The sequence below is a fragment of the Manis pentadactyla genome, chromosome 12, assembly GCF_030020395.1.
Source record: "Manis pentadactyla isolate mManPen7 chromosome 12, mManPen7.hap1, whole genome shotgun sequence".
NCBI classification, from domain to species: domain Eukaryota; kingdom Metazoa; phylum Chordata; class Mammalia; order Pholidota; family Manidae; genus Manis; species Manis pentadactyla.
Window position 1 is genome coordinate 11,088,552 of NC_080030.1, and position 27,603 is coordinate 11,116,154.

The 27,603-nt window shown below is 52.0% G+C and overlaps 1 protein-coding gene across 3 annotated transcripts; it reads right to left on the reverse strand.

The window, feature by feature from the left end:
- Positions 1-2,434: 2,434 nt before the first annotated feature.
- NCAN (neurocan) lies at positions 2,435-26,698 on the reverse strand. 3 transcript variants are annotated; one of them, XM_036895578.2, is made up of 15 exons: positions 26,568-26,698; positions 22,366-22,445; positions 21,078-21,488; positions 19,275-19,449; positions 19,030-19,157; positions 18,274-18,567; positions 16,847-17,443; positions 15,182-16,654; positions 10,718-10,834; positions 9,576-9,689; positions 8,137-8,295; positions 7,042-7,124; positions 5,051-5,195; positions 4,116-4,298; positions 2,435-3,888 (listed from the first exon to the last, which is right to left on the reverse strand). In XM_036895578.2, the coding sequence occupies exons 2-15, from the start codon at positions 22,436-22,438 to the stop codon at positions 3,557-3,559; spliced, it is 4,284 nt and encodes a 1,427-aa protein (XP_036751473.2). In that variant the 5' UTR covers positions 22,439-22,445; positions 26,568-26,698; the 3' UTR covers positions 2,435-3,556. The 3 variants fall into 3 exon arrangements, with proteins under 3 accessions (XP_036751473.2, XP_036751474.2, XP_036751475.2); XM_036895579.2 differs by having other exon boundaries at positions 3,617-3,892; XM_036895580.2 differs by lacking the exon at positions 4,116-4,298 and having other exon boundaries at positions 3,617-3,892.
- Between the last annotated feature and the right edge of the window lie 905 nt (positions 26,699-27,603).

Genomic DNA, 27,603 nt, shown 5'->3' on the forward strand with positions numbered 1-27,603 from the left:
CCTCCAACCCTTGTCCTGGCAACTGCTACTATACTTTCTGTGTCTGTGCATTTGCCTGTTCTGGACGTTTCATATAAAGGGAATCCTACAATATATGGCCTTTTGTATTTGGCTTCTTTCACACAGCATGTTTTTGATGTTCATTTACATTGTAGGATGTAGCAGAACTTTATTCCTTTTTATGGCTGAGTAATATTTCATGGTGTGAATAGACGTTTTGTTTATTCATTCATCAGTTGGTGGACCTTTGGATTTTTCCACCTTTTGGCAAGGGTGAATAACACTGCTAAGAACATTCATGTGCCATATACGTATTTTAAATAATTTTTCTTTTACATAATGTATTTTTGAGATAACTTCCATCAGCATATAAAGGTCACACACACACACACATATTCTTTCAAAGCTTGGCAGAGTATTCATTATTTGGATGCCCCATAATTTTGTATGGAGGACATTTAGATTATTTCTCATATTTTGCTGCTACTAATAAGTACCCTTACCATCACACACAAGTGCAAATGTAATGAGGATATCAGGATTGTTTGGTCAAGAGATCAAAACTTGCCTTTTTGACAGTGAGCTCCACCTCTTCTTAGAGGTGCGGTCAATTTATACCTTACCAGTAATGCATGTACTTTTGCCTCATCCTCACAAGCATTGTGTGTTATCACTTTTTACCTTAGCCAGCCTGATAGGTAAAAGATGGTCTCTTATTGTGGCTGTCACTTGCAATTTTCTTATTATGTGTAAATCTGAATACCTTCCACTTTCACCTTAGGTGCAAGTGGCTGAGTAAATCATAAAATCATTCGTATTTCAGGCAGATCTTATCACTGATCTATTCAAGGTCACTCCCTTGTTAGATTTATTTGCTTATTGCCTTTTAAAAAATATATACATTTCTTGGTGTTCTGGCAAAATGTGTGTTATTTTGTGGAACACATGTTGTCATTTAAGAGCAACCTGTTATTTCCTTTTCTGTGAACTCTTTGTTCATAGCCCTCGTCCATTTGGCTACTGGATTAGTCTTTTTTCCTATTGATTTGTAGGAGTTCTTTATATATTAAGGCGAAAACTCCTTTATTTCTGCTTTGAAAAAAACATTTCCAAGCTTGGCATTTGTCTTTTGACTTCATTTATGGTGTTTATTGCCACTGTTGCCTTTAGGAAAATGCCCAAACTCCTCACTACAGCCCATAAAGACCTCAGTGGCGCATCCTCTGCCTCTCTAACCTCATCTTCCTCCACCCTCTGCCTCTATCACTCTGCTCAAACTACTATGGACTCCTTGCTGTTTCCATATGAGCCATTTCCCCACTGCAAGAGGATTTTTGCCTCTGCCTGACACGCTCTTCCTTTCTTCCCCATTTTGTCTAGTTAATGCTCCTCCTCCTTTAGATTCCATCCACCCTCTCCAGAAAGCCTTTCCTGACCACCTCCCAGGGGATAGGTATGTCCTGTTTATCACTACTCCCCAGCACCCAGCACCATACACAGTCATAATAGTTACTTAAGAAGTACTTGCTCAGTGAATGAATGAAAGAAGGTGTCAGGAAGTGACAGGCGGGTTGAACTGTTAAAAAATTTTTATTAAAATGTCCAAGAAGTACATTAATGTCCACAGTGTCAAATACCACAGACCCATAGAACACTGCAGCTCCCAGCAAAACCAGCAGAACCCAAAGCTGTTCACACATATATGCACTCTCACGCATGCCACGCACCCAGCACATGCAAACACACACACATCCCAAGGGGAAAGACCAGAAGACAAACCACCCACTTTAGAAAAGACCAGAGTCCCCTTCCACCATGGAGCTGGGGTGGGGGCAGGGCAAGGGGCTGAGGAGAGTATGGGCAGGGAACATAAACCGAGACACCCCCCCAATTGTATCCCCCTTTGCCGCCCGCAAAGAAAAATTATTTTGTCTCATGGATGGCTGAAGATCTGTTAAGATATTTTTTAAACCAAGAATTATCAAAGCAAGAAGGCAAATCTATATCCCTGGGCTTTCTCACTGATAACCATAAATTAGAACCATGGATAATGTCTGTAGCAGGGAAGACTGAAGACTGCTATCAAGGATGAAGGTCTAGGTTGCACTTCTCAGTCTTTTCCTATATCTGCCTGTGTGTGTAAGAGTGCGATTATGTTTCCACTTCCCCCAAAATAGAGAGCAGTATTTGGAGTCAGAGGGAGGACCAAATACTCCTTTCTTCACTGTAGCTCCCAACTAGTGCCTTTTTAGAAATCTGAGTCTCAGTTTTGTGTAAAATGGGAAAATAATGGTTGCTAAGTCACTGAGAAGATTCAAGGAGATAGTAAGTACCTACTCCATAGCTGTCAACTATGATTACTACTTCCCAGGAGGAATAAAGGTTCAATCAACACACTTTTCTCTACTGAACCCTTAACAGACCATATGTTTCCTTATTTTTTCTTTCCTGCAGAGGGGTCATTCTCCACTAACTAATCCACAGACTTTACCCAACGAGAATGGTTGAGAGTGAACAAAACATGGAGAAAAAGCTGTGGCTCTTTCCCACAAGAGATTAGGGAGCTGGATTCTGGCTCTCTGCTTGGAAAGTCCTTTTAAAGGATGTGGATTTCGGGGAGGAAGGCCAAGTGAATTCTTTCCTACTTAAAAAATCTTAAAAACACGAGAGAAAAATTTGTGTGTGCGCATGTGCGCGTGTGTGTTTTGGTTTGAATACTGTTCATCTCTCTAAAACATGATGGCAGGTAGACGTCACTACATAAGTTTTAAGTGTTTCTAGCATGCCAGGCAATGCATGGAGACAGGGACGGAGTGAGGATTAAAGGTAGGACCCAGGGCAAGGATACTACCAATGTCTGCTTAGGGGGTGGGCATGGGCACTGAACTAGAAAACTTGGCACCTTGTTGGTCCAGAAAGGAGGTTCTTTGTCTCCCTGAGAGATGGAGAGGGAATAAATCTGGGCATGTTGAGCCCTAAAAATCCTGTCATCTGTGTATGAGAGAAACATCACACATGCAGAAACAACAAATCTCAGCAGGGTACTAGACCTGGGCGGGTAAGCAATACACCTTCCCTCCATGGTCCACATACTGCTCAGACTGTCCTGACCCCTGAGTCTGAGGGCATGGAGGGAGGCTGTTCCAACAACATTCCTAAAATTCAGTGTATAGGAGTTGAGTACTCTATTTATCCACCAAGGCCAAAGACCGAATCAAGTTGAAGGTGAAGGAGGAGTGGCCATCAAGTTCAAGCTGTGTGCTTTCATACAGTTTTATACTCCCAAAGCTATGACTTAACTAAAGGCTTCAGCCTGCATTTAGGACTTCTGACGGTTTACCAAACCTGATTCTCTGGTGTGAAAAGCAATTCCTTAATGAAAATGCAAAACTCTACACTCTTGCAACCTCATCAAAACCTTATTTCAGCAACTGGCAATCAACCTTGTCAAAACAAGAGACAAAACTAAAGAATGATCTATGCTGATTGTGCTTCCCTCCACTGGGTGATGCTCCCAGAGTTCAGCCTGACTAGAACTGACTTTTCAGACACATGGCTATGCCTGCCAAGACCTGCGTATGTAAGAAAGAGGAGAGAGGAGCTTTTTACAAAGGATTATGTAGAGGGAGATGTGGTTTGGGGCTAGAGGCCTTCCAGACCCTCGTTTCTCTCTGGGTTCTGTCTCCCCAGGTGAAGGCTCTGAGGAGGTGTGGGAAGGGGGACTGTGCTTTCTTTTGCCTGGTTCTTCAGCAGAAATTCCCTTCTTCCTTCTCCCAGTCCTCTGCTGGGTGTTTCTTGTGTTTTCTGCGCTCCTTGCGTGATTTGTGATGGCGATGCTGGTGGTGGTGCTGGTGGTGGTGATGGTGTCGCCGCATTCGATGGGACCGCCTGGCTGCAGGGAAGTGAGAGAGCACAGGGAAGTGGCAAAAGGTGTTGAGAAGCACCTCCCTTGGATGGGGGTGAAATGAGGGACACACCAGGCAGGCTGGTAAGTTCTCTCGTATCTCAAAGCTGTATTATCAAGCAAGTCTTTGGCCACATCAATGCGTGTAGTAATAAGATGTTTTAATTGAAGTTGAAAACCTGTGTTGAGGTGTCTCGGGGCAGCCACTTACGTTTGGTGCAGACAATTTGGGGCCGATCCCACTTGCCATTGCTCCGGCACCGGATGACAGCCACATGGTGCTGGGCAAATCCTTCATCACACTGGTACCGGACAGTGGCATGGACATTATATTTGGCCTTGCGGGCACCAATGGGTGAGGCGTTCTCCACAGCTGGAGGAGGACCACATAGCACTGGGGAATGGAGGAACCTCCAGTTAGGGAAGCGGCCAAGACTGGAGCTGAACTGGTTTCCGGTCTTGGGAATGACACACCCCTCAGTAGGTCTTGCCGTTTGCCTAGCTGTGACCTCAAAGGGCTAGAAGTAACTGTGTCTGTCTCCTCACCCAACCCAGGAGCTCCTTAGGGGCAGGAAACTCCTGGCCACAACCTTCCCCTTAGTTCTTAAGCTGGCATGTGGAAATGAAGGAGATGGAAGGCAAGAATTATCTGAGCAAATGAAAGGAAGAAAGGATGTGAAAACTGGCAGAGAAATGGAAAGAAGGATGGAAGTTTAAGAGAAAGATGAACATGAGCATGCACAGGAATGTTTCCTTAATGTGTAAAGAGCTCTTACAAATCAATAAGAGCAAGCCAGTAGAAAATTAGGCAAAGGAGATGAACTCACATCTAAACACATACATAGGAAAATAAATACATACAAATAGCTTACCAACATATGAACAGTTGGTTATTTTCATCCTTAAAGATGTGCAAACTACAGTAACAATTAAATACTATTTTTTCACTACTTAGATGAACAAACAACAAAACATTTTGAGAACACACAGTTGGCAAGGGTGGGAAAAAAAATGAGTCGTCTCACATAGTGCTGGAAAGTGAAAATTGGGCTGGGACGACTCTTCTGTTTACGAACTTAAATAAAACAATGAACCAGTAAGTGAGAGGCAGTAGAGATGCTGGGGTGGTGGTAAATAGCAGCATACCTGTGCCCTTCTTACAGACATAGGGGAGGTTGTAGTTGCAGGGAACGTCGTTCCAGCGCCCGCTCTCATGTGCAACCATCACCACACAGTCCTCCCCACCCGCGAAGAAGTTGTCAGGCTGGTTCTCCCGCCAGTTCTCATATTGCTGCAGGAGTGGGGAGCAGGGGGTGCTCAGGGGCTCTGTCACCACTCACTGCAGGACTCACCCCTGGCCAAACCACTCAACTGTTAGGGGACTCAGTGTTTCCATCTCTACAATGGGCACTGTTCTGCCCACCCTGAGGGTGGCTGCCCCTGAGGCCTGACGCACTCCTCCTCTGGCTATGAGGTGCAGTGCCCTCACTTCTAGTCCTACTTCCTGCCTTGCTCCACAACAGTCAGTTTTCCACATGGGTCACCATTAGATAAATAGTTGAACAAAGATAACCTCAGCCTGGAAGTCCACGGAGGCTTCCCTGAGGAGGCAATGGGAGAGCTGAAGATCGAATGCAAGGATAGGAATGATGTAGGCAGGGAACAGAGTTCCAAGCAGAGGGAACAGCTAATGCAAAGGCCCAGATGCAGGACGGAGCTTGTCCTGCTTGAGGAACGAAACGGAGGCCTGGGGCTGGAGCTGCTTGACTGAGTTGGGATGTGGTCAGGTGGTCAGAGAAGGGACAGGGGCCAGTTCTCACCATATAGGAGAGGAGGTGGATTCTTTCATTGTGGTAAAATATATATATAACATAAAATTTACCATTTTGATCATTTTCCGTGTCCAGTTCATTGGCATTAATTAGTTTCACAATGTTGTGCAACCACCATCACTGTCTAGTCCCAGAACGTTTCGTCGCACCAGACAGAAACTGTACCCGCTAAGTCTCCCCCCATTCCACCCTGCCCCAGCCCTGGGTAACCATTGATGTACTCTGTCTCTACAGACTTGCCTATTCTAGATATTCCATGTGAGTGGAACCAAATGCTTCAGTGCCTTTGTGTCCGGCTCTTCTCATTCAGCACGATGTTTTCAAGGTTCATCCACACTGGAGCACGCCAGGGCTTCACTCCTTTTCATGACCGAGTAGCGTTCAGAGTGGGTACGGACCACATTTTGTTCCTCCATTCATCTGCTGATGGACTTTTGGGTTATTTCCACCTCTTGGTGATTGTGAATATTGCTGCTGTGGCCGTGGGTGTACGACTGTCAGTATGAGTCCCTGCTTTTACCTCTTTGAGGCATATTCCTAGGAGTGGGATTCTGGGTCGTGTCACAACTGTGAGTTTAACTCTTTGAGGGTCCACCAGAGTTTTCCACAGCAGGAAGAGGTGGATTTTTTTTATCTAAGAGGGCTGGAAGCAGGGAGAATCCTGATCTGATACATGATTTTAAAAGGTCTTCAGGTACGATGTTTCTTTTTGGGGTACTGAAAATATTCTGGAATAGATAGAGGTGGTGACTGCACAGCATTGTGTAGATTCTGAATGTCACTGAATTACAGTTTAAAATGATCAATTTTATGTTATGTGAATCTAACCTCAATTAAAAAAAAAAAATCTCCCCATGGCTTCCAGGTGGAGGGGGAAGAGCATAGGCAGCCAGTCTGGGGAAGGGAAGGTGGGAGGAGCTGCTTGCGGGGCTCCCACTGAGGGGTAACAAAGGCTGCAGCATGAGCAGGGAATGTAGGGAAATAGGAATATATCAGCACCCATGGCGGGAGGACCAGACAGGTGAGTAAGGGGGGGCATGCTTCAGCCACGGGGTGGACTGGGCCATGCACAAGGCTGCGAAGTCAGAGGTGATGTGGGGCCTCACTGAATGAAGTTCCTTTGCCAACCCCCACGTCTCAGCCACTGGGGACCTTTGACAGCCATCTGCAGACAATTTACACTAGAGGGTAAGGTGAAACCAGAGTGCCACCCAGTACGGCTCTCGTCTGTCCCTCTGTCCTAGGCAGGGCCCTAGTCAGCAGGCTTGATGGCAGGGACCCAGTCCCCCAGCCCCTGCCACTCACCAGCCCGGTGTTGTCCGTCCACTGGAAATCCCTCTCCACAATCCTGTCGTTCAAGCCGATCCACGTGTTTTCGTGCCCAAAGCCTGTGGGGTGGGGGGTTATAAGGGCTGGGTGCTGCCCTTCCCCTAGTCTAGGGTGCAGGCTAGAAGGGCAGGTAGGATGTGGGAGGCAAGGACCCAGGCTCCGCCCCAGCCTCAGGGTGGGCTCGAGGTCATGGTCCCCCATTTCCCAGATGGCAGGGACTCAGGCCCCCTCTTACCTGGGAGGTGGAGGTGGGCACAGAATTGGCTGGAATTAGGTGCCCTCCCTGCCACTATGTGTGGCTTAAACAGCAGAGGAAGGGATAAACAAAGCGATGGCCGATCTTTGCAGAAATGAGAGTAAGGGATAGCACGGCCAGCAGGTGGCGCTGCACGGGGGTGGGCAGGTGAGACGGGGCTGCCCCTGGGTCACCGAGGAGGAAGTAGTCGGATGGGCGTGTTTGATTACATTAAGGAAAAAGAAGGGAGGGAGCCGGGCAACGAACAAATGAAAGAATTAAAGGGACAGGATGGGGAGAAAAGTGAGTAAATGGATGGCCGAGCAAACAGTGGAACGCGTAACGAGTTAAATCAGTAAATGCCAGATTTAATTAGTGCAACACTTTTCCTAGGTCTGTGCTCAGCAACTTCCTCATTTCATCTCCCATGTGACTGATGCTTCCCCATGATGCTCTATCTCCTGGCCATTTTGTCATCAGCATACTTAGGGCCAGCTAAATTATAGTATTAATTACAGTATAGACTTATTAAATTAGATATTTACTTGTTTGCCTACATCCCCAGAGGAACATCGCTCCTTGAGGACAGGATTAATGTGTGTCTGGCTCACTGCTGTGTCCTAGTGCCTGGAATGGGGCCTGACACATAGCAGGTGCTCAGGAAATATTTGGTAAGTGAATGAATGAAGTGAAGGTATGAACTGACAAGTGGATAAACACACACACGAATGGAGTCAGGGATTGTGTTAACGAACAGTTTCAGAGAGGTGGTATCTTTGGGACCTTGGGGGAGATACCCTGGCAAAGGACTGCAAAGGCCACCCCAGAGTCCCTACTGTTAATGAAGCCATGTTCCTCAGGTGAGTGGACGCTGGTCAGGTGGCCGGCTCGGCGGCGGCAGTCCCTCTCGGCGTCCTCCCACGCTCGCCGATGGGCAAAGTAGCGGTAGCAGTGGCCCTGGAACTTGTGCCAGCCGCGGTCACAGCCCTCTGTGTCTGGAAGGTGGGACGGAGTGTGAGAGGGGCTGGTCTCCCATCAGACACAGGAACCAGTCTCAGGTCGCTGTTGGGCTAGATGGCCCGTCTCCTCTGGCCTGTCCCCACCCTGTAAGGCTCTGTGCCCCTTCCACATTTCCTTTGCTTCTTTGTGGGACGAAGGGATCCAACTTGAAGATCATCAGGCCCAGACCCTGGGTTCTACTCTGATGTTTCCTGCTCTGATCTGGTCACACCTTCTGTGAGGACCCAGGAACTCAGGAAACGGTCTCAGGAAGGAATACAACTGCCCTGGTGGTAAAAGGCTTGAGTAGATAGTTCTCCCCAAAAGATATACAAATGGCCAAGAAGCACATGAAAACATACTCAGCATCATTAGTCATGGGGAAACGCAAATCAGAAACACAGTGGGACACCAGCTCACATTCACTAGGATGGCTATAATTTTTTGAAAAAAAAGGAAAATAACAAGTGTTTGAGAGGATATGGAGAAATTGGAAACCATGTACATTGCTGGTGGGAATGTAAAATGGTGCAGCTGCTGCGGAAAACAGTCTGCGGTTCCTAAAAAAATTAGACACAGAATTACCGTATGGGACCCAGCCATCCCTCTCCTGGGTATATACACTAAAAAGAACAGGAAAAAAATAAGGAAAACAGGTGTTCAAGTAAAACGTGTACATAAATGTTCATAGCAGCACTAATCACATTAGCCACGAGAGGGAAACCCAGATATCCATCACGTGATGAAATGATGAACAAAATGTGATCCATTCATACAAGAGAATATTATTCAGCCGTAAAAAGGAATGGCGCTCTGATAAATGCTACTAGAAGGATAAATCACAAAAATGTCATGCTGAGTGGAAGAAACCAAATACAAAAGGCTGCCAAGTATACGATTCCATTTAGATGAAACGTACAGAATGGGCAGATTCATTGAGGTGGAAAGCAGATTAGAGGTTGCCGGGGGCTGGGGGAGGTCGAGTTAGTGGCGGCTCATGGGGCCAGCTTTACTTCTGGGCTCATGAAAGAGTCTTGGAACTAACCAGAGGTGGTGGTTGAAGAACAGTGAACGTACTAAATGCCATTGTGTTGCATACAGACTTTAAAAAGGTTAGTTCTGTTACGTGAATTTTATGTCAAAAAAACAATTTGCCTCCTCTTCAACTCACAGCCGTAGAACCTGAGACAGAGACCTGGAACCTGAGGGGGAAGCCTGTAGTCCAGCACCCAACCCTACTCCTAGTACCATTTGTGGGGTCTCAACAGAGACTCACCTTTTTCACACAGGCTACCCCCATAGCTGGGGAGGCAAAGGCAGATGAAGGCATTGACCTCATCGACGCAGGTGCCTCCATTCTCACAAGGGCTGGAGATGCAGTCATCGATATCTGGAGGGGAGGCAGAGGACTGAATCAGAGGTCAGCCTTTCCTGGGCTCCCAGTCCCCACAGGAAACAAGGCAGAAGATGCAGTCACGCTCCTGCCATCCATCCTGGCAGTCTGCACGGCCCAAAGACTCTGAAGGTCAAGGCGGGAGAGCTTCACACAATTAACGTGAATTAGCATTAATGAGAGCAGATGCCACTGGGATGGCTGACAACCGGAGTGTGGTGCAGAACATTCTACTTTATTCAAGAACAGTGCAGGTTATATTCTGGCAAACACAGACCCACAGAATGTCGAAGCTGGGGGTTCTCTCCAGAATGTGCAACTTAAGGAAACTGAGTTCTAAAGCATTTGCAAGGACTTGCAGGGAGTCACAAAGCTGTTTGTAGGTAGAGCTCTTCTTCTACCAAACCCTGTGTAGATAGTACCTGAAGCATGTATGACACTGTGGGTGTCACATGTCCAATCTGAGATTTTTCTTTTTTGCAAAGTGGTGATGATGATAATAGCACCTTCTCAGAGGTGGTTTTGAGTACAGACTCAATGAAAGGGCTTAAGAATTATGTCACTTGCATTCATTGTTATAGTTCTGCAATTAGTACTGTGGTTATGAAGTCAGTGAGATGATGCATAGGACTCAAGAAACTAGATCACTTTTATTTATTGTGATAATTTCATCATTTTTTATATTTCCTGTGTTGGGCACTGGGGCTAACATCCAATGTTTCTGGCGTGCCTCTACTGCTGCTCATCCTGGAGAGGGTAGGACCCCTGGGGGTCCTTGGCTGGGGAGAGTCTGAGCCTTATTATCTTCCCATCCTATCCCTGCCCGGTAGTAATGGGAGGTGACACACCTGAGCCTTGGTCCCCGGGTGAGAGCTCAGTTGTTTGGTGCTGGTTCAGATAATTGGGTCTGATTTACTGGATGCAAGGAGTGCGGGAGGGAAAGGGGCATCTGAAGTCAGCATTTTGTTACCCCAGGGCTCTGAGTCAAACAAATCTAGGTTCAGATCCTGACCTGGGGCACTCACCGATCTCACAGTTCTCCCCAGTGAAGCCTTGGTCACAGCTACAGCCGTACATGGTGCCATTGGCTTTACAGGTGCCTCCGTGCAGGCAAGGGTTGTTCTCGCAGGGATCCGAGGCGGCTGCAGGATGGACACGCAAGGCAGTGTGGGAAGGAGTCAGGCCACCACGTCACCTGCCTTCCCAGAATCCAGGCTTTCGACCCCCAAAAACCCTGTTTGTGGAGACCCCTCTATAACTTCCGAATAGGTGGTCGCCAGCTTCCTCTTGCATGCCCCTGTGATAAGGAGCTCACTCCTTCCAGGAACAGCCCCCAAATGTGTGGGCTGCCCTGCCTGCGGCCAAGCCCCTCCTCAGACAACTGGAATGGGCTTCCTGAAGCTTCTCTGGAGGGTCTTCTCCTAGAACGCAGGCTGAAGTGCCATCCCTGACTTGTGCCCCTCTTCTGGCCATATCCTGCTGGCCATTGTACTTTCCACGGTTTGGAGCACAGAACTGGACATAAGGGTCCAGGTGGAGTATGAACAGCATTAGGAAGAGTGGGAACCATTGCCTCCTTCATTCTGGTGGTTCAACCTTCTTCTGATGCAACCTCAGTGGTTATAATGTAGAGTGGTGGTGGATTACAGCGGTTACAACCATGGCCTCTGAGGTCAGAGAGGTTGGTTCAACCCCTGACTCTGCCACTCACTAGGGGACCCTGGGCAAATTACTTCTCTGAGTTTCAGATGCCTCATCCACAAAACAGAAATAAAAATAACTCATCCTTCTCCCCCAGTCCTGACCATATGCCACGTCTGGCTCTGTCTGTATCAGGCTGGGGCATCTCGAGGGATCTCAGCATTGCTCAGCACGGGCCTGGCCCCCAGCGGGTATCGAGGAATGTGGGTTCCTGCCCACCTCACCACCACTTCCCTCATCAGCTGGCTTTCTCTGGAGGGAGGAGGGTCTTCCCTCCCCATCTCAGGGACCCAGATGCCTTGGTGGGTGGTCTCCACCCCAGAGACTGGGAGGGGCAGAACAAGCCAACCCCTAGCCCCCGTCAGGACAGTGAGCCACCCCTCCACAGCACAGACCCGAGAACCAAGTCCCAGTGAAGAGCATGGCCTGGTTCAAAGCCACACAGGGAGACAGTACGAGAGCCAAGACTGGCCTCCAAGGCTCTGGAAGCCCAGCTTAAGGCCCTCTCTCCAGCCCCTGTAACCCACAATTTGTTTCTGTATTGGCCTGGTCTGGGCTTCACCAGAAACTGAGGTGGTAACAAGCACCTCCTCCTCCCGGGTCTCCTGGCCTCCACAGGTGTTCTCCAAAAGCCACCAGGAGAGTCTATGTCAACCTGGGTCAGGTTATGTCCCTCCTCTGCCTAAATCCCTCCATAGCTCCGCACTGCCCTCAGATGAAAAGCCGAAGGGCCCTCACAGCAGCCACAGGGCCCTGTGCGATCTTTTCCGGCATCTCCCTGCCCAACCTCCACTTCTCTCCCCTTTGCCCATGTCGCTCCAGCCACATTGGTCTTGCTGTTCCTACTACGCACCAGACAGGGGCCTGCCTCAGGACCTCTGCATGGGCTGTTGCTCCTGCCTGGAAGGCTCTTCCCCCAGACCTCAGCATGTCCTCTCTACCTCCTTCAGGCTTGCTCAGATTTCATGTAGTTAGAGAGGCAGACCCATATAGCTATTTAAATTAATTTAAATGGAATAAAAGTAAAAACGTCATCCCTCAGTCAATACTGGCCACACATTTCAAGGATTCAGTAGCCATATGTGCCTGGTTTCTACTATGTTAGACAACCTAGCTCCAGAACGTTTCTATCATTGGGAATGTTCTAGAGTGTTGCTCTAAAACGTCAGCTTCCAGAGGATAAGGGATTTGATCTCAACGTGGGATCTGGAACACGGCAGGCATTCAACAGTTGCTTATTAACTGAATCAGAGTAGCTGCTGGTGCACCTGCAGTAGCTGAGCCCTGTGCCTGGGGTGGCGGCAGGTGCCCTCACACCTGACTGGAAGGTCCATGGCCGTGTCCTGTCCTCGGCGCCGCCTCAGCACATGTGTGCACATGCGTGGGGCTGCAGGGCTTGGGGATGTGTTAGCCCCACCAGGGGCCCCGAGCTGCTGACACCTGCCCACAGACTGGCGGTGACTCAGTCGCTTGCTATGCTGCATTTATTTTTGGCTTCATTAGCATTTCTGCTGCTAGCGGGTGGGTGGGTAGGCACCCTGGTCTCCCCCAGCGCTGAATGCCTCACTCTGCCCAGGCTGCTGCTGGCTTCAGATGGTAGCCAAGAAATCAGCCAAGTCCAGGACAGATCCAGCCATGGGCTTGAGGGCTCATCACCACGTGACTTCCCTGCCCTCTCAGACCACCCCTTCCCTAGCTCCTCTGGCACTGAGCCTCCTTCTGTCTGCCCATCCCCCCCAAGCAGCCCCTTCTCTGTTCCCTCCCTGGTGAGCGCTCCTGCTCCCTGAGACCTCAGGTGTCTATTTTTTACACCAGCGAAATAAGCATCGTACAGCCTAGCGATCAAGACAAGAGACTCTGTTGTTAGATGGCCTGGTTTCAAAGTTCACCATTGACACTCTCCAGCTGCATGACTCTGCACGAGCCACCTGACCACTCTGTGCCTCAGTCTCCCTATCTGTAAAGCAGGGTCTTACTGGAACTTGTTCCACAAGCACATCATAAGGATTAACCAAGCTGATTCCAATCAATGCTCAGAATAAGCCAAACACACAGGCAGTCATCAATAAGCGTCAGCCTTTATCAGATGCGTGCACCTCTGCCTGGGATCTGCCTGCCTCTGGGGCATCTGAGCAGAGGTCATGTGATTCTGCTACAGAGCCCAGAGGTGACAGGGCGGGCAATGAAACCTTGCATCCACTACTTGCATCTCCATGACACTTTGTCTTCAAAGAAGGGAACAAGTGTAAAACCAGTTGTGTTAATACATGTTTTGCAACTCAGAAAAAGTGACTTTTAATTAGCTGCTGCTTGACCAAAAAAACAGCTCAATATGGCAGGACTTAAAAAAAAGGCGAGGCGAGCAGCAGCTGCCCGGAATGAGACAGGGGCCATGGCAGTAGGGTGAGGGCCTCCGGAAAAAACAAAGCAAGATAATCCACTGTGGGATTTGCTTTGGACTGCTGGGGGGCCCAATTGTTTTTCTGACTTTACCCAGGTGCTGCTTTTCCTCCTCCAGCCCCTAGTCAAGAGATTTGCCACCTGGGCAATGTAACAAGCAAGCCCAAAACAAACAGGAAGGATTCCATCTTGAAAATAAGATTGCATTTTAAAACCCAATTTGTTAAAAAGTAACTTTAACATACTCTTTTAACAAACAGACAATAACTCAGCCCACCTGGGGAGCAAAGCACTGCAGTCTTGAGTGATACGCTCCCAGCCCAGGAAGCTGCTAGCCTGGGAGGGAATCAGAGCAGTAAATTCTTGCAAATAACCAGGAAGAATAGTAAGAAACTTCATGTCTCATGTCTCTTCAAAGATAAACATTTTGGGGACCACTGAGCAGGTGCACATCCCTAGCCCTTTGTCTCTCCACCACCTATAAAACCCCTAGACAACGCACCACCCCGGGGCTCTCTTGTCCCCTCCTGGCATTAGCTGGGAGCTCTGTCCTCTCATTTTCTAAATAAAAGCCTCTCACTTGCTCTCCTAAAAAAAAAAAAAAAAAAAGGTGGGGTGAGCGGTAGCGGGGGCAGGGTGGTGGGGCACTGGAATTTGCAGGCTGAGCTGCAGGGCAGACCAGGCCCCAGGAGAACAGGGCGGCCAGCAGCTTTCCCTGGACTCCGCGGGGTACAGAGCAGCTAAGGCTTACTCAAACTTGGGCTCCCCTTGAAAGCTGGCCACTACCTAACCGGAAGTGATATACATGCCTAAACCTCAGTTTGCTGTCTGTGAAATGGGGGTGATGCTTATCACTCCAGAAGCTTTGGAGCACACACCTTCCCTCTGTCTTGAGCACCCCCAAGATCCACACCACCGAATTCCAGCTGCAATTCCCACTTGCCTCCTTCCTCCTGGCCACACCTCTTCCTTCTGGCCCCACCTGGAGGGTGTCTGTGTGTAGTAGCTCTGTCCTCCCCAGCCTGGGGCATCACTGAAGGCTGGACCCCAGCATCGCAGAGCTCTGTCTGGCTCACAGTGGGCATGAACGTGATTTGTTGACTGAACTCGGTCTCCAAATCAAACTCCACCCAACACCTCATTACCAGCTGGCATCAAAGTACATCAAAGGGCATCAAGCACAACTTGACCTCCTGGCCTTTGCCTAGCCTGTTGTCCCTGCCAGGAACATTGTTTTTGGAATTCAACCCTACCCGATGAGTTCCCATTTCCAAACCCTCCCCACGTTCCCAGGAACGACTCTTCCTCCCAGCTCTGGGCTCCCTCAGCCCCTGATCCCCAAGCCCTGACCACCTTGGGCTGCGTGAGGCCATGGGCTCGGAACTCACCCTCCTCTGCACTCCCATTTGCAGGGGCGCCTGGCAGGGCTGGCTCTTCTCCACTCGCTGCCTCCTCCCAGAAGCCCTCCACACCTGGGCTCCCTGCCAAGTCCTCCAGCTCAAATTCCTCTGGCCCCAGGGAGGCAGGCAGAAGCGTGCCAAGGGAGTCCCATGGCGCTGTAGGCTCCCCACAAAAAACTGAGATGGGCTTGTCTGTGCTGGCTGCTGTCAGTATCCAGGGAGAAAGAGTGGGCTTCCCTGGGGGGCTGCCTGGGGCTGAGGCCCCCAGCATCCCCTGGGTCACCATCTGGCCCTCCAGTTTTGGCTGGGGTGGGGAGCTTGAAGAGGTCACTGGGGACATGGCCAGGATGCCAGCCTCGTCCCCCTGGTCCGGGGACATGAGGGATGTCACCACACTTGAATCCGTAGCCATTTGAGGGTTCAAGGTGGGGCTTGCAGCTTCCTCAACTGCGTGGGATCCAGGTTCCCAAATCCCACCAGCATCTCCAGGGTCCAGTGTGGCTATGGCACCCGTGGGACCCACTGTGGCTCCTCCAGTGGAAGCAGTCCAGGTCTCCAAACTCAGGGCTCCCTCAGGTGTCAGGAAGACTCCAGGGACCCCTGAGGGTGCAGATGGGGGGCAGGGGTCTGGCGCTTTGCTGTGCACTGATGGCCACATGCCCTGTGCCTTGTCCATTGTGGCCTCTGCCAGGCTGGAGGTGGGGTTCTCTGCAGTGCTGAAGACCCCAGACCCAGACCCTGAGATGTCCCTCACTGCCACCGGCTCAATGGCAATCTCAGTGGGGGTGAAACTGGCTGCCACATTCCTGTCCATAGAGACCTGTGGGCTGGGGCTGGGATGCTCAGCTTTGCCGAGCCTAGGAGGGCGGATGCCCCCAATTTCTCTGAAAGCCGCCCTGGGGGTGTCAGGACTGGCTCCAGCTTGTTCATCTGTGACTGCCTGCAAAGGGGCCATGGGACTTCCTGTTTCATGGCCACTGAGTGACAGCGACGTGCCCTCTCCACCCTGTCCTGTTGGGCCCAAGGAGGGAGGCAAGGAATACATTTCTGGATGGATGGGGTCCTGGGGGCTGTCCTCTATCTCTGAGGCAGCAGAGGGTGGGGCAGCAGCCATGGTCTCACCACGTCCCTCGACCCCATTGGCTTGGGTGGAGAGGGGCGTAGAGTGTGGTAGGAGCCACACTTTGGGGGCACGAAGCATGGCTATGACAGGGAGGTCTGGGGAAGTGACTGTGGGGGATGCTTCCCTGGGGGCAGTGCTGGGGCCCTCCAAGGGGCTGACAGCCAGGACAGTGGCCTCCAAGGGGGACCAGGGCAGATCAGGGGTGGCTGGCCTCCCGCTGAGGCCCTCAGCTTCTTCTAGTTCCAGGCCAAGGGCCCTGCTGGGGCCTGGGATGCTGGGTTGGACCACAGTTGGGGGCCACAGCCAGGGCTCTGGGGGGCTCCTGCCACCAGGGGAACCTGCAACAATATCAGCGATAGCAGTTGTAGTCATCGCTTGGCAGATCCTTTGTTTGTCCTCAGCTCCAGGCCCAAGGAAAGGGGGGCTTCTGAGGCTTGTTGAGGCCAGGGAGCCAGCTGGGATTCAGAACCTCCTCCCCAGTCCCCCTTGGTTCCCCAGGCAGGTCCCCCTGCCCCCTGGGTCCCACTCACCAGCTCCAGGCACATCCACCTCATTGGTCAGCACCTCCCAGGGGCTTTGGCTCCGGCCGCTCCCTGCAGAGTCTGTGGCTCCCAGGGCCAGGGGGTGCTCCACGTGATTTCCAGCAGCCTCTGGGGCTGGGGGCTGGGCACTGGCCTTGAGCACCCCCTCCAGCCCTGGCTGAGGTTCCTGCTGCTGGAAGTGGCGCCCGTTCAACCCTTTAAAGCGCCCCTTCCTCCTGGGCGTGGGCCCACCTGAGGTCACCTCTGTGTGCACACCTGCCACTGTGCCTGCCTCTGTGCTGCTGGGACTGGGGGCCACCATGTGCAGCCACTCCTCTTCAACCTCCAGGGCCCGCGTTGGGGCTAGTGTGGGACCCCCAGGGGCAGGGCTAGTTGCCTCTTGAGACTCTGGCTTCTCTGCCAAGATCACAGGCTCTTCCTGCCCACTGGACACCAGAGGCTCTTGGAAGTCTGGGGGGACCACCTCCTCCTCCCCCAGGCTGGGCTCCAGTTCTTGGACTGGGGGCCCTTCTGCAGACAGAATCTCCCCCTCATCCCCAGATGAGGGGGTGTCTGGGTCTCCATGCTGTGGTGTAGGGTGATGGGCTGTGGGAGAAAGCAGAAGAGGCTGTGTGAGGCACAGCAGTTGCTGGGAAGTTCAGCTGAGGTCTGCCTACCTTTCAGCATGCTGCAGCACCTCTGTATCTCTCTCTCTCTGTGCCCTTCTGTCTCTTTGGGTGGTGTCCGGGGTTCCCCAGAGGGTTAAGTACAAAGTTATCACTCCCACTGTTCAGGCTGGGGCCCACTGTCAAAGTCAGTCAACTATAGTCAGGGGTGAAGGGACGACGTGACTCGCTAGCGAATCTCAGGCAGTGGTCCACTCTTACGGGGCAAGTCAGACTTGGACCGTGGCTCCTACCCGTGGGGGAAGAAATGCCTAATAGGCGTGGCCTTCCTACGAAGGGGTTTCTTCTTTCCCCCTTATACATAACACTTAGCTCCTTGGTGGTGTCCTTTGCCATTTCTGAGTCTGTGGGCACACCCCAGGGGCGAGGGTCGTCCAGGGTGCTTGCTCGCGGGTGGTGGCTAGTCGAGACATCACTTCCTCCCCAAGGTATGCTTGTGGCGTGGCCCCAGGTAAGAGAGGCTCCATTCAGGGCCTTGTCTTTCAGAGACCTCAGGAGATACAGCCCAGACCCTAAACAGGGCTTCCCCGCCTGAATTTGGCTTCCTGTGCGGCTCGGTTCTTCTCCCGCCCCCACCCCCGCAAGGCTCCGAAGAAAGTAAATATCTTGTGGGCGTGGCCTTCGGTCGAGGGCGTGGCTTATCGTCGAGTAGATTTCCACTTTTCTCTACCCAGCCTGGCCTCTGCACAGCTCCCAGGGGCGTGGCCTTTACCCAGTCACACGCTCTCAGGGGGCGTGGCCTCAACGCACCTCGGAAGCAGTAGGCGTCGTAGCGCGCTTCAGGCGCAGGGAAACCCGTGCGGTTGGCGAAGCGGTACACGGTGCGCACGCCGGGGGCTGAGCCCCCGCAGCGCCGGCGCGGCGTCTGGATCGGGTAGCGCACGCTGCCGTCCGCCAGCCAGCCCGGGTCGCACTGGTCCAGGCCCTCGTGCCAGGCCAGGTGCAGCTGTCCCACCGAGGCCAGCACGGCGCCCTGGCGGCGACACTGAGCACGCGCGCCGGCCAGCGTCAGGCGGCGGGCCGGGCCCACGTAGAAGACCTCGCCTGCGGGAAGGCGCGGGCGGAGGTCAGAGGGCTGTTACTCCTCCCCGGGAGCCCGGGATGGGGGACCCACTCCAAACACCCTAAACGAGGTGGCGACAGCTGCAAAGCCATGCACCAGAACGCCGCTGTTACCCTCACGCATCGCTAGGATGAAAGTGGGCGTTGGCTCATTTTTACAAACAAGGTAACTCGGGCCCCTGAGCGAGTGGGGCTTCCGAGAGGGAGGGGGGCTGAGTGAGGGAACACAGAGGAGGAGACGGGAGGAGTCGGGAGGCGGAGAGGCTCAGAAAGGGAGAGGGGCTCCTGAAGAGGAGGAAAACTCTGGGAAAGGGCTGGGCCCAAGTCTTGACTGCAGATTTAGACAGGGATGAGACGGTCAGGCAAGAAGTTAGGGGGGCTGGGGGCTAGGAGGCTGGCGGGCTCAGGGAAGGTTGGGGGAGGTGCTGCCAAACCCAGACTTACCCCCCAGCTCCCGGGCAAAGCAGTACACATCATAAAGTTCCCGTGGGTCTCGCCTCCCATAGCTTCTCACCCCTGGAAGGCTGCTACGGTCACCATAGCAACCAGGACGGGACTGGGTGATAGGATACCTGACAAAAGAAGGAAGGGGTCCCTCTCAAATGTGTGCTCCTGGGCCCCCCCTTCCAAGGACCATCTTTACCCAGATGGGCTGGCTCCCCATCTTCCCACCCTGTGTACCCCCTCACCGAACAGTGCGGTCAGACAGCCAACCAGCATCACAGTTGTCAAAGCCATCCTCAAAAGCAGCCTGTAGATGCCGCGGGGCTGCAATGGTGGCCGAAATGAGATGACAGGCCTCCTGGGCCTCAGCAAAGGTCAGCGCATAGCGATCCTGGGCTGCCCGGTAGTGGAACACAACACCTGTGGGGGAACATCCAGGATAGGGGCTAATTATGCTGGAATCTTCAGGAACACACCTCCCTCTTGCAGAATGCCCCCTCCCTCCACCAGTCTGATAATAAGAGACCTGCTGCTTTATACTGACCTGTACCACATCCGTTTACTCAGCACCAGGCACAGCTCTAGGGTGATTGAGGGAGTGAAACTGATATGCCCTCATTTAACAGATGAGTAAATTGATAGCAGTGACCATAAAAGACTAGAATTTGTCAAAATAGTTACCCTGTACAAGTGCATGTGTAAGCATTATCTCATTGAAATCTTGCAACAGTCCTGATTATCCCCATTTCCACAGGAGGAAACTAAGGCTCAGAGAGGTTGAGGGATGTCCAGGGCCACACAGCAAGGATGAGAATTCATATCCAGAAAGTTTCGACTCCAAGCATAGCACTCTTCATGCCCAGGGTTATAGGTAGTGGAGATGGCAAGAGTAATGAAGAGTGAGAGAGAAATTGCCCTTTAAGAACTAAGTACATGCACTGATAGGAGAAGCATGGGCAGCAATGGGAGATCAGATGTGGTTCTTGCCCAGCCTGGGAATGGAGTCACAGAAGGCTCCCTGGAAGAGGTGAGATGTAAGCCAGGATGTGAAGCATCAATGATAGGCTTCCTGCGACTCAATTGTGATTTAGAGATGAAAGAAATGAACAAGAGCAAGACAAAGGAATGAAGTTACTTTGCTGTATCCTATCAAACGGAGAGCTCCCAGAACACAGCAGCTGGCTATGTTCCCAGCATTGTGCTGGCACGTGGTAGGTGCTCAGTAGATGTTCAGCTGAATAAATGCATGAACCCAGAGGTGGAATTCACTTCCTTTACCACTTATAAGTATTCTTGGAGGTTTATCGGTTTTGAGAAGTGAGACCTTGGGAAGGGGATGATTGGTTGATCCAATAAAATACGTAGTGAGGCGGGGACTTGCCCATGGCCAATAGGTTAAGGGAAATCAACTTCCCAGCAGGAGTCCACAGGCTATTTTCTGCCCAATCCTTTCCCTGAGTCATTTGTGAAATATTGAGCATCTGCTGTGTGCCATGCCCTGTTCTAGGACTTTGCTTTAAGAATTTAAAAAATGTTTTTTGTGCCTTGTTCACCTTGATCAGTTAGGAAAACAAACTACACTGGATATTTCAGCAGAAAGAATTTAATACAGGAATTGGCCAAGCAGGTATTTGAGGACTGTTATTTACTTAAGATATATTTTCAACTGTCTGTTTAAAAAGAGCCTTACTCTTTACAAACAAATTTATTGTAAAAGGAAATGTGTATTCCCATTTTAAATAGAAAGCCAATATCCTCTGCCTTATGTGAAAGTAGAGAGCCATGAACTGGGCTTTCAAACAAGGTCGTGAAACCCTGTGCAGCCCTGTGGTCCGGGAGACTGAGCCAGAGGCTGCTCTTTTAGCTGAAAGAGAGGTGCTAAAGAGAGCGGGGTACGTGTGGAGGCTTTTTTTTCAGGACTTTATCAGAAGAATTTAAAAGGAATCACTGTTCAGGGAGTGATTTCTAAGGCGGCGTTCAGAGGGCGGGCTTCAGGCTCAGCCCCTCCCACCAACAGCCTTGACCCTCCCCCTCCCCCCCCAACTGACCTGTCACCTCCAGGGGCACCAGATCCTGCTCATCATCGATGCCCTTCACCACTTGGCAGCGGTAGAGCCCGGAGTCGCTGGCTCTCAGCGGCCCCAGCAGCAGCGTCGCATTGGTCCGGTGCCGGGGGTAGGCAGGCAGTGACACACGTCCCTGCCAGTCCTTGGCCACTCGAACCACATTGTCCTTGGCCACCAGGATGGGCAAGTCCTGCCGCTGGCCTGATGCGGTCCGCACCTTGGTCCACTTGACTCGAGGGGCTTCCCGGGCTGCACCCAGCCGTGGCTGCAGGGTGAAGAGACAGGGAAGAGCCACCAGCTCTGCCAGTGCAGCCCGGACCGACCCAGACCCCACCTTCTGCATGCGGAGCCCCTTCTCGGTGGTGGCAGCAGCTGTGGTGGCGTCCTGTGTGCCTGCAGTGGAGAAGGCAGAGAAAGGGCCTGACTCAGAGGGAGGATCAGCACAGACTGCTATTTCCCTCCCTTTACAGATAAGGAGGCTGAGCCTGGAGAGGTTAGGCTGTCTACACAACATAATGCAGCGTACAGATCATTGATCTGCATCCCAATCTGTGAGCAGAAGAGGAGTCATGGGGTCAGATCCTCTCACGGTTCTGCCTCCACTTGAAGTGCAGACCCTGGAGGCCACGGATTTGACTCTGTGTCCCTCACTCACTGTGTGGCATGGGAAAAGTCACTTTCCTCCTCTGAGCCATAGTCTCTCCAAAAGTTAAGTGAGAGGCAGCCACTGGAAAGGAGATGGTGTTTGTGGAGCACCTTCTATGATTTTCATAACCACCTGTAGCCATGTCTCATCCTTTTTTGGACGGGGTTGAGGAAACTGAGGACCAGAGATGTCATTTTGTTAGCCTGTGAGCGAACTGTACTTGGCCCACAGAGCAAACCAGGAGACATTTCTAAAGCCGGGGCTTTTGACCACCCCTGGAGAGACTCCAGAGAGAGGCATGCTAGACCTTTATTGCTAGTGCCCCACCTGTGGCAGGCATCACTAATCAATCTCTGCATGATTCTCTTTTTTTTTCTCTCTCTTTAGCTCATCTCAGCAAAACAGTGAGAGGCGGGAATCTCCAGCCTCCACTGGCAATGACTAAAAATAACCTTTCAGGTGCCTCGTTCTCTTTTGACTGTTCAAAAGCCTTTTTCATCTGTTCTCATTTTATTTTCTAGACCAAGGTGGGTAACCAGCAGGATAAGGCTTGCAAGTTTAAAAGCTACCCCATCTTGTCAATCACCCAGAATCAAACCTCTCCCACCCAGTAAGCCAACTCACCCTGCTCCCCTGCCACAAAGAGCAGCATCTGGAGCATGAGGAGGCCTGAGGCCCAGACAGATGTGGCCCCCATCCTGGACCTGGAATGAGACAGAGAGGGAGGGGGAAGAAGAGCGGTGAATACAACCCCCACTCCCAGAGAACAGACATGAAGGACCAAGTCCCCCCACTCTACAGATATGGAAACTGGGGTTTACAGAGGCTGGTATGTCACTCAAAGTCACACAGTCAGCAAGCAAGAGCTGAGCCAGGATCCAAGCCCGGGACCAGCTGACTTCAGAATCCCAACAGTAAAGTCTCATGGTCAGAAGCATGATGCTAGAGTGAATCAGACCTGGGGTTGCCCCTCTGCCTGTGTCTTGCTGTGTGACCTTGGACGAGTAGCTTAGCCTCTCTGTGCCTCACTTTCTTTGTAGGTCAGATGGGGATAAAATCTAGTAGTCAGAAGGAATAGATGAGTCCAGACAGTCAGTACACTTAAAATGCTTACAGCTGCCTAGGATGAAGGAGTAAATTTCAGCTCTTGTTATTATTACTGACCTTAATACAGCCAAGATCAAAATCCCATATTTTAGCTTCGCCTCCCCAATCAGACTGAGGGCTCCTAGAGGGCAGCAGCCAGTTCCAGTCTGCCCAGGGTTGCCAGTCCTAGCAGCAGGCTGGCTTCCAAGCCAGTTTTTAATCTGGGTCTGCTGACTGACACGATTCTCAGATTCAATTCCAGGATTTGGTTGTTGCTAAGATTCTATTCTTGGTTTCCGGGATTTTTAAGGAGCTGCCAAGACCCAGCTGAAGGAAGGGGCCTCACCCCTGCCCACCCCATCCTCCCCCTGACTTCACACTGCCTGGCAAAGATGCCTCCTGGTCCACAGAGAAACTCCAGGTGCCTGTCCAGTCTTCTGTAGGTGTTGTGGCCCAGGGGCATAAACTAGGTAATTGTTGAGAGCCGACTGTAAGCAAGGCCCGTTCCAGGAACTGGAGCACAGCAGGGGTCTCCCAGACCTCACATTATTCCCTTTGGGAGTGGCCCATCCCCAAAGCCTCCCTCTGGATACACCCCCACAATGGGGCTCAGGAGGTGGGGCCAGAGGGGAAGTTAGAGCATCACTAGAAACCCAGTTATTGCGTCCTCACCCCAATAAAAGAATAGCCTTGAGAAGGGGAGAGTACAGATAGAGTTCAGAGGCCCTCAGGGCCCATTCCCAGCTGCTAGCGGCTCCTGCAGAGAGGGACCTGTCCGTGGTGCTGAACTCTGGGGCAGGAACGCGCCCTCCTGGTCTCCTTGCCTTCTGTGGTAGCACCCAGGGGCCCAGAAAGGGTTAGTGGTTTGCCTGGAGCTGCACAGCAGGGCAGAGGACAGGCCTGGAATGTGCCCCCAGCTACCAATTTGTAAACCTCAGCAACCTCTGTCTCCATCTCAGGCTCTCTTCATTTCTCGCCCTTGGAACCCTGAGCAAGTGTGGGGCCCCCTGATGGCTGTTCAAGTCCTGGCTGGGTATGAGGGTTGGGCAGGACTCTGGGTATTAGAGGGTGGGGCAATAGAGCTTTAAGAGGGAGTGAGTTCAGAGAATTCTCACACACACACATACAATACACACACACAGTGTATGATTAAGAGCTCAGGCTACATCCAGATAATCTAGCTTTAAGCCCTGCCTCTACTTCCTACACATTTCATGACCGTAGACAGGCTGCTTCATCACTCTGTGCCTCAGTTTCCCCACCTGTAAAATGGGGATCACCCAGACCATACCTCATAGGGTTATAGTGAGGACAGAACAAGCTGAGACTTATGAAGTCCCAGAAATGTTAAATTAAAAAAAAAAACAGCTTTTTGTACCCAGAACCTCATGTACACATCCAAATACACAGAGAGGGCCCAATATAATGACAGACACAGCTTCAGGTGCACCGCCCCCACGCGCACAAGTCCTCCCACACGCACTAGATCCCTTCCTCTTGCACTCTCACACACTGACACCTCTTCTCTTAAAATACCTCCTCCCCAGGGCCACCAGAGGTGAGCATTTACACAGCTGTCTCGGGCCCGTCCCTCATGAATAATGCATGATCCTCATGCATATGCAAGCAGGGGCCAACAGGGCTTGGGAGGAGGGGCTGCCTGAAAGGAAAGTGTGTGTGTGTGTGTGTGTGTGTGTCCCTCTCCTTCACACCCACCTCTTGTCTCAGTGGGCACTGAATAAAGATGAGTTTGCCAGCAGGCTTTTTTATGTGTTTGCACCCGGGTGTGCACCAGGTGCTGTGTCCAGGCAAGAATATCCATGTCCATGAGGTTGCACCTGTGATGTGTGGATGTATGCATGGGTCTGCAGCAGCTTTGTGTACTGTGTGACACGTAGGGGACCTAGTGTGATCTCTGGATGTGTGGGTCCAGGTGCCCCTCGGCAGGGGCTGTGAGCACATGTTTTTGTTTCTGGCCTGGGAGTCAGGGCATATTTGTGTGCATGGGTGTGAACATAAAACTCTTCAGAGAAAGGAAGCCAGGCTCAGCAAATCATCCCAGGCTGCCCTTTAGGGACCTGAGCCGCCTGCCAACATTTCCCTCATTAGCTCCTTCTGACTCTGCACACAGACCACATCTCACACCCCCATGCCTGGATCCACACTGCCAATCACACGGAGAGAGCCCTTGCTGTACTCGTAGGGCACACACGCAGCCGCACACCCCAGACTCAGAGCCTGGGAGACTCACACGCGAACAGATTCCCAGTGACATTAACAAAGAAAGACAATATAGGCACTTCCAAGACAGGCAGCACGTCTTCTGCACAAAGACACACACCCAGTCTCAGCCTCCCCACGTCAACCCCGCGATGAGGCCACACTGTCAGACATAGCTCCGCACACTCACACACACAGCTATGCCAGCCCCTGGCACACACCGGGCTGGACAAATGGGGCTTGGTGACCGGAAGGCACACATCATTTTGCCACCTGGTGTCGTGGCCCCTGGCACAAGTTTCCTGACAAAGACACGATCTCGGTCACGTTAGACTCATAGAAGACCCCAGAGCCCCCTATGGGCACACACCCTCTCCCAGCATGGGGTAGACACTCGCACACAAAGCCCCCACCGCCTGGGGTGGGGGGCACCTTCCATTGGTAATGTCCACACATGAGCAAAAGGCTTCTGGGTTCTGGGGTCCCACATTCTGCCCACCCCTCTCTCCCCACCCTTCCTCCACTTCCCCTGCTGGGGACCAGTGCCAACCCTCTCCTCAGCCTGGCTGTCTCCCACTAATGCTGCTGAGAGGAACAAAGCCCCGCGTGCAGGAATGGGGGTTGTTCCTGTCCAGGCTGGGAAACCAGCCTCTACTTCCCAGCGCCTGTGCCCCCAAACCAAGCAGTACTTCCACACGCATCTACAGGGACAGATGGAATTGAGGAGGTGAGGCTGAGGTCTGTGTCTTGTTGTGAGGATGTGGTCAGAGGGGAAGGTGCTGGGGGTGCCCCCTTCTTGGGATTGGGTGCCCCTCAGAGGTCCTCATCCGTGACAGGGGCTTTATAAAGCTCCCACCCAGCATTCACTTAGGAGACCATGTGTGCTCCCTGGGAGAAGGGACAGCACCCCAACTCCAGGTATGAGGGAACAAGGACCTTGGGATGGAGCCCCCCTAGAGCCCTCTCCCTGAGTTAGGATGTGGTGACAGGACCAGGGCCACAAGGAGAGGGAGACCACAGGGCGCCCCTTCCCTGCAGCCGTTCACTCTCCACACAGACCCTCTCCCATGATCTGGGTGCCCCCTCCCTGCTGCAGTCCAGCCCAGAGTCCTCCATTCATCTGCAAATTGGGGATCCCCACTTAGAATCCTGGGCTGTCTTAGCTCAGACCCTGGGGTACCCTGTTCTGGAGTCCTCCATACAGCACCTGGGTGTTCCCCTTTTCTCTCTGAACTTGGGGTGCCCCTCCCTTACCCTTGGTTCCCAGTGTTCCCCCCCAATTCTGAGACCCACCCCCAGCTCGGCTTCCTCCCCACCGTGGGGTCATCTCCACGTTCCTTGGATAACATTATCCTCAAATCCGCGTCCCCCTGACACTGCCAAGCCCCCTCCCCGTTTGCGGTTCCTCTCCAACCCGGGACTCCCTTCCCCCCTCGGCTCCCCTCCCTATTCTGGGGGCTTCTATCTAATCCGGGGACCTCTCCCCCCAACGCAGACCCCTCCCCACGACGGACCCCCACCTGACTCCTAGCTCGGACGCATCCCGGGCGGTCCCCAGGCACAAAGGACTCAGCTCGGCCCGCTCTCGGCGCCGGGTCCAGCCCCTGCGCCCTGCGCTCCGCTCGCCCCAGCGCCTCCTCGGCGCTTATAAAGGGGCCGCGGGGCTGCTCTGCGCATGCGTCCCTCACAGCCCTCGGCCGCCCGAGAAGCTGGGGGTGGGAGGCGCCTCCTGCCTAAAACCCCCTATTCATTCCTTGGAGCACTCACCCCAGCAGGGGAGAACTGCCCCTGATTTTCCCTCCTTCAATCCCCCAAAAGCCACGTTAAGTATCTTCAGGTGCTCCGTGGTGGGGTCTGCCCCATTTTACAGATGCAGAAACTGAGCCCGAGAGCGGTGAAGTGGCTCCAAAGGTCACGCGGAGAAGGGCAGAGCTGGGATGACAACCCCGGCCTCTCGGACTCTCTGGGAAGAAGTTTTGGTTACAATTACTGTTTCATCCCACGTATACAGAGGGAAAGCAGAGGCTCAGAGAACCTAGGAAGATCTCTGGGTCACACAGCTGACAAGGGGCTCACAGGGTGGGAGCCCAGGCAGTTCACACCCCAGAGATCTTTCCACCGGCTCCATTCATTCATTCATGCCTGCATCCAATCAGCATTTATGGAGCACCTGCTGTGGATCAGGTATTGTCCTGAGAATACTTTTGCTTTGGGCAGGGGGCCGGTGTGTGCCTTTGCAGGGAGGATCCATTCCGACCTCGAAAAACATAGATATGTACAATGGAATATTATTCAGCCATGAAAAGGAATGAGTATGGATACACTGTACCACATGGATGAATTTTGAAGACATCATGCCCAGTGAAAGAAGCTAGACACAAAAGGCCACAGTATGATTCCATTTATATGAAATGTTCAGAATAGACAGATCTGGAGGCAGAAAGCAGATTAATGATTATTAAGGGTTTGGAAGGGGGAATGGGGGATGATGACTCATGGGGACAAGGTTCCCTTCAGAATGATGGGAATGTTCTAGAACTAGATAGTGGTAGCAGT

Coding starts and splice junctions, on each gene's coding strand:
- NCAN (XM_036895578.2), bottom strand. CDS start 22,438: ATGGGGGCCACATCTGTCTGGGCCTCAGGCCTCCTCATGCTCCAGATG. Junction 10,835..15,181: donor AAATGGGAGTGCAGAGGAGG/GTGAGTTCCGAG, acceptor TCCATCCTGCAG/CCGCCTCGGATCCCTGCGAG. Junction 5,196..7,041: donor GGACGGACAACACCGGGCTG/GTGAGTGGCAGG, acceptor CCACTCCTGCAG/CAATATGAGAACTGGCGGGA.